Here is a 6,379-nt window from a genome sequence, read left to right on the forward strand (position 1 = left end):
TGCATGCCCCGGGGGACCCCAACACTTCCAGAGGTGTGAGCAGGGCGACCAGAAGTTGAAGTCATCCTCTGCTAGACAGAAAGCTCGAAGCCAGTCTAGGACGCACATGGACATGGGAAGACCAAGTAAAACAGAGCCCCAACCCGTGACTCCGTAGCTCCTGGCTTCTAGGGGAAAAAAAAAAAAAAGAGCCCAAACTGATATCATCTCTCTGTCTCGGATCCCCACAGGTTTGCAGGTCCTAAGGAGGACCACGGAGAAACCAGGTGATGCCTTCCTCCAGGCTCATTCTCAAGTGGAACGAGTTTTTGCGCCTCCTGTATGGAGTCATTCAGAAAAGCAAGGTAAGGCAGGCATGAGATTTTAGGGCATTAACATAATATTAGTTGGCCTCTAGCCATCTTATGGTAATGGACACTTCACAGGAACCACATATGGTCCCCCGAAAGCAAGGAACAGGCCTGGAGAGATGGCTCGGAGGTTAAGAGCACTGTCTGCTCTTCCAAAGGTCCTGAGTCCAATTCCCAGCAACCACATGGTGGCTCATAACCATTTATAATGAGATCTGGCGCCCTCTTCTGGCGAGTAGGTGTACATGCAGGCAGAGCACTGTGTACGTAATAAATAAATGTCTTTAAAAAAAAAAAAAAAAGACAGTTGTCACCTCAACAGAAAAGGGGGCACCAATTTCCAAATAATTCTACAGACATGATAATCGTGGGACATAATGATAGTGGGACGTAGACACTTGGGAGCATTGCCAGAGGAGCCACCTCGTGGGGGGGGAAATCCTCCAGAAGTCAGGAGTGCCTTAATCGCTGTTCTGCTAAGACACCCTCCTTCAGTAAGGCCACGCCTCCCAGTCCTGCTGGTGACCAAGCCTGCGAATGTCTTGGGCTTTTAGGACCCAAATCCCCTTCAAACCACCGAGAGAATATTTGGTAACCTCAGCTCCGCTGTGGCTGGCCCTGTGCAAATGAGCCCCAAGCACATGGCTCATGTTCACGCTTGCCTCTGGAGCAATGCGCCAGGTGTGTGGCCCTAAGGTTAGATGCTTGGTTGAGCAGCAGGACAAATGTGTCCTTTTAGAGCCTGAGGCGTTAGAGGGTGGATATGGCTAAATCCACTTTCAGAAGATTGCAGTTTTCTCCCATGCTCACAGCCATCCAGCCTGGCCATCCAGCTGGGGTTCCGTTGTGTGTTGGGGCTCCCTCACACGCGTGTACAGCGTGTCCTATGCTGTGCACATGTGAGCAGCGTAGCGGGAGTTAGGAGGGGAAAGGAGGGGTGCATTCCAGTTTGCTCTCTGCTGCTGTGATAGGACACTGACCGGGCGAAAATTGGGGAAGAAAGTGTTATTTCATCGTACAGGGCACCAGCCGCCAACACGGGCTTGCCCACTCGGATCTGCTCAGTTAGCTGTGTCACACGGCCCACCCGCCTAGGACTGTCCCACCCCGGATGGCCTGGGCATGCGACCCCCCCCCAGGCCCTCCCTCCAATACATCAATTAGAGGCACAGGCAAATCTGACTGAGGCCATCCTTTGAGTGACTCTGTCTCTTTCCAGGTGTGTAAAACTGACAACCAAGATTCGCCATCATAGCGGGAAAACGCTGCAGTCTCACTTTTTGTTTGGTTGTTTGTTTGTTTTCTGAGACAGGGTCTCTCTGTGTAGCCCTGGCTGTCCTGGACTCGCTTTGTAGACCAGGCTGGCCTCGAACTCACAGCGATCCGCCTGCCTCTGCCTCCCGAGTGCTGGGATTAAGGGCGTGCACTGCCACCACGCCCGGCTCGCAATCTTATTTAACAAAACAAACAATAACAACAACAAGAGAACATTTGTGCCTAAGCCTCAGTTTGTGTCCCATCTCTCTCCCCCAGAAACCCTCAGGGGACGCAAAGAGCGACACCATTGTGCTGAGCGACCGGCCCCAGGTGCTGTTCAGAGAGTCTCGGTACCCTCAGCCCATGCCCATCATCTGCCACTACTTCATCGAAGCCCACTTCTTTGCCTCCCTCTCCTGGATATCATCCTACACAAAAGAGACCCTGGTGAGCCCACCTCCCTTCCCCTCCTCAGCTCCTCCCGGGCCCTTCTGGCTCTTGACCCAGACTGTCTTAAGGACGAACGAGTGAACAGCATCCACTCGGGATTTCCCCTTCGTGCCTTGTCCACTCACATTCTTCCCTTTGTGTAGACTTCACGATCTCCTCTTTTTTTTTTTTTTTTTAATATTTATTATTTATTTATTTTTATTTATTTACTTTTTTGGGGAGGGGGAGTTTCAAGACAGGGTTTCTCGGTGTAGCCTTGGCTGTCCTGGACTCGCTTTGTAGACCAGGCTGGCCTTGAACTCACAGCGATCCTCCTGCCTCTGCCTTCCGAGAAACCCTGTCTCGGAAAAAAAAAAAAGAAAAAAGAAAAGGAAAAAAAAAAGGAAGGAAGAAAGAAAAGAAAACCTGTCATAGAAAAACCAAAATAGGGGCTGGAGAGACGGCTCAGAGGTTAAGAACACTGCTCTTCCAAAGGTCCTGAGTTCAATTTCCCAGCAACCACATGGTGGCTCACAGCCATCTACAGTGAGATCTGGCGCCCTCTGCTGGCCTGCAAGTGTACACGCAGGCAGAGCACTGTATAAATAATACTGTATAAATATAAATAATATAAATATAAATAAATACAAATACTGTATAAGTAACAAATGAAATAATAAATAAATAAATACTGTATAAAGAATAAAATCTTTTAAAAAATAAAAACCAAAATAAATAAACAAATTAGAAGAAGGAGGAGGAGGAAGAGGAAGAGGAGGAGGAGGAAGAGGAAGAGGAGGAGGAGGAGGAGCAGTAGTTGTCGTCATCAACCAGGTCCATATAGTAAATTTTAAGCCAGCCAGGGCCACATAGGGAGACCCTGTCAAAAAAATAAAAATAAAAAGGAGAAGAGGGAAGAGAGGACAGTTGACTATTCCACCCCTTTCCCCTTTATCGGCTTTTTTTTTTTTTTTTAAATCTTGCAGGCTGTGGTGTGGATGAGGAACCAAACTGATGACATGGTTGAAAAGAGAACCTTCTCAATGACGGAGCGGCTGCCGCCCATCCGGTCCATGGTCCACACGGGTCCCTTCCATCTCCTCGTGGCCTACTGCGGAGACATGATCTTGAGGCTCTTTGGGGACCATTTTAGGTCATTCAAATCCCTGTGTACCGTGCCTTGCCGCTTTGATGTCAGCTGCCTCTGCTTTGATCCAGAAACCAAGATGCTTCTGTCGGGAATCCTGGGGGCGGTGGCGACCTGGACCATCGAGCAGAGCGGCAAGGGTCTCCAGATGATGCAGATGTTCCCCATCCCTGGTGACGAGCTGGTCCACGACATTGTTCTCAACGGCCCCAACGGCTGCCTCGTCGCCCTGTGCGAGACGACGCTGAGAGTCCTTTACTGCCAGAGCCAGGGCCAGCTGGGCGAGGTCCAGAAGTTCACAGTCACCAACAGCGGGTCTCCCATCACGTGCTGTTTCACGTGTCATGAGAGGGACCTTCTCTACGCCGGGAACAAGGCCGGGGAGGTCCATGTCTGGAACCTCAGCCGGACCCAGTCCGTCCACGGCTTCAGGGCTCACCCTACCTCCGTGGTGTGCATACAGAGCCGGTCAGAGGCCCACACCCTGCTGACGGCTGGCAAGGAAGGCATGATGAAAGAGTGGAACCTCACCTCGGGGAACCTGCTCCGGCAACTGGAGCTCGGCGAGGAGCTGCTGGGCCTCCAGTTTATCGACAACGCTACCTTCTTCTGCCAGACGGCTCACAGTTTCTTCTTGCGCCATCTGCCCTCCTTCTACAGTCTCTTCTGCGTCTGCGGTTCCGCCCCGCAGCTGTTAAGCCGGATCTACTGTAAAGACAACTGCTTCCGGATCCTGTGCGCCACCGAGGACGGCCTGCTGCACTTTGTGTCTCCTGTGACAGGGGACCTTCTGATTGTTACTTGGCCTTTCTCAATCCTTGACCATGCCGTGGCCTGGGCCTACAACCCGAGCAAAGAGGAGCTTGTCGTAGCCACAGGCAGCTCGGAGGTGCTGGTGTTTGACACGACCCGCAACCCCTGCCCGGTCAAGTATCTGCTGTGCACTTCCCCCGATGCTCAGGACTTCGTCCACTGCCTGGCTTACGGCAACTTTTACCTGGGGCGGGGGCTGGAGGGGCTCATCTTCTGCGGGCATCAGAGTGGTACGTTGAGAGTGCTTTCCCAGCATAGCTGCGCCAGAGTTAAGAAACTCATGCACTCTGGGGCCGTCCTGGCTCTGTCAGTGCTCTACGGAGGGCTCTTCAGCAGCCGAGAAAACACTCTGCTTTGTTCCTATGGGATGGATGACTACATACACCTGTCAGAAGTGGTGTTCGCCACGGCCAGGTTACAAATCCGGGCCCTGGCTAGCATCCTCAGCAGCTGTCAGGTGAAGCACCTCGTCCTCTTGCCGAGGGCCGTGGGCGCCATCACCGACACCAGCTGCCTCCGGCTCTGGAAGTTCCATGATTTTATGTCCTTTGGGTCACAAAAGGGCACCCGATTCATCGAGACGCTGCCTCTCCACCAGTGTGCCATCACCAGCTTTGACGTCTGCCTGGCCCTGAGTCTCTTCGTCACGGGTGGTTCCGATGGCTCCGTCCGCATCTGGGATTTCCACGGCAGACTGGTAGCCATGCTGGACTCGTCCCTGCACTTTGGCCCGCTCTGCTTCGCCAATGACCGGGCCGACTTGCTCGTGGCTTTCAACCAGAGTATTTACCTGGTGTCCTGTCTGGAACTGCTCCCCCCATCCGCGCTCTCTAACCTCGCCCTCTTGAGCATAATGGATGACGTGGTAGAAGTCCCCAAGCCTTTCACGCCGGGATTCTTTTTCTCTTTCGAGACCATATATGTGCCGAAGTACAGCTACCAAGACAAACAGAAACAGAACCTCGAAGGCCTGGCCAGGCTCGTCAATAAGCGGGCCATTGCCTTTGACAATAACGTGCCACATGTTGTCGAAGAGGAGCAGGATGGGAAAGCTGTGCTGCTGATCGCTCCCTGGTACGACTCTTTGGAGGGAGCTGAGGTGGACGAATCTGAGAGGCCAGTCCAAACCCGTCACGTGGTCCCTCCCCAGTTACAGCTGACTGCCTGGGACGGCCTCAACCCGTACCAGATACTGCGGTGTTACCTTGGGCAGGAGAGGAAGTGGCTTCTCGCCCCTGATTGCCATATCCCCAACTCAGTGATCCGTGCCCGGCTCTGGCCAGAGGGCAGCCCCATCTTCCTCCAGTGCGGCCTGCACTCACCCAGGCGGGATCTGAGCTGGGAAAATGACGAGGAGCTGTTCTGGCACAGCAAGATAAGAGCCATGAGTGACTCGAGGACCGCTGCGGACAAAGAGGACGAAAGCTTCCTAAAAGCAAGACTGAGCAGGGACATCACTTACAGCGTCCTTACTGACACGGTGAGCCGCAGCTGGCTGGGGAGGAAGATGAGCGAAGTCGCCATCAGCAGCCTGACCGAGACGATCCTCAGCGTCATGAGCCGCTGTAACCCGCTGAAATACCAGTGCTGCATTGGCGCGCTGGGACAAATCTTCGCCTTGTACCAGGTGACTCCGGCTCTGCGCTCGGAGACCGCGCGCCGTCTGCTGGATGACACGACCAACTCCAACCCCCAGATCCGGGAGCTAGCCTGGGAAGGGCTGAAGCGCCTCGGGATGATTACCCACTACTTTGCCTTGCCTCTGACCCAGGGACTGTTGGACAAGGACCCGAGGGTGAGGGCTAAAGTCATGGCTTTAATGCCCGAGACCGGAATCCACTCAAAGACCTCACTCTTAAACCTGATCCAGAAATCGGACCTTTTCCAGGATTTGCAGTAAGTTGCTTGTATCTACCTGAAGTCTTTACCACCAGCCGGTCTCCCCCTCCTCCTCTTCTTCCTCCCCCCTTCCTTCTCCTCCCCCTCCTCCTCCCCTTCCTCCTCCCCTTCCTCTTCCTCTTTCTCCCTCTTCTCCTCCTCCCCCTCCTCCCCTTCCTCCTCTCTTCCTCTTCCTCCTCCTCCCTCTCCTCCTCCTCTTCCTCCTCCCCCTCCTCCCCTTCCTCCTCTCCTCCTCCCCCTCCTCCTCTCTTCCTCTTCCTCCTCCTCCCCCTCCCCCTCTCCTCCTCCTCCTCCCCCTCCTCCTCTTCTCCTCCTCTTCTTTCTCCTCCCCCTCCTCCTCTTCTTCCTCCTCCCCGTTCTCCTCCTCCCCTCCTCCTCCACCCCCCTTTTGTTATCTCTGTATCCCTGGTCCTTATCACGCCCAGTCAATCCTTTCTTCTCTTTCATGGCTCCACACTTGTTTCTCCGTGTGGTTACCTTGCCC

The 6,379-nt window shown here is 53.7% G+C and overlaps 1 protein-coding gene across 1 annotated transcript in view; it reads left to right on the top strand.

Annotated features, from left to right (window-relative positions):
* The first annotated feature begins 269 nt into the window (after positions 1 to 269).
* The window catches only part of Wdr87 (WD repeat domain 87), a 17,904-nt gene continuing 11,794 nt past the window's right edge, over positions 270 to 6,379 (top strand). Inside the window, exons 1-3 of the mRNA XM_051162055.1 lie at positions 270 to 344; positions 1,884 to 2,054; positions 3,023 to 5,892. Of these exons, the coding sequence (XP_051018012.1) occupies positions 270 to 344; positions 1,884 to 2,054; positions 3,023 to 5,892 (3,116 nt within the window). The remainder of the gene's footprint in view (positions 345 to 1,883; positions 2,055 to 3,022; positions 5,893 to 6,379) is intronic.

The sequence above is a fragment of the Acomys russatus genome, chromosome 19, assembly GCF_903995435.1.
Source record: "Acomys russatus chromosome 19, mAcoRus1.1, whole genome shotgun sequence".
In the NCBI taxonomy this organism is placed as follows: Eukaryota; Metazoa; Chordata; class Mammalia; order Rodentia; family Muridae; genus Acomys; species Acomys russatus.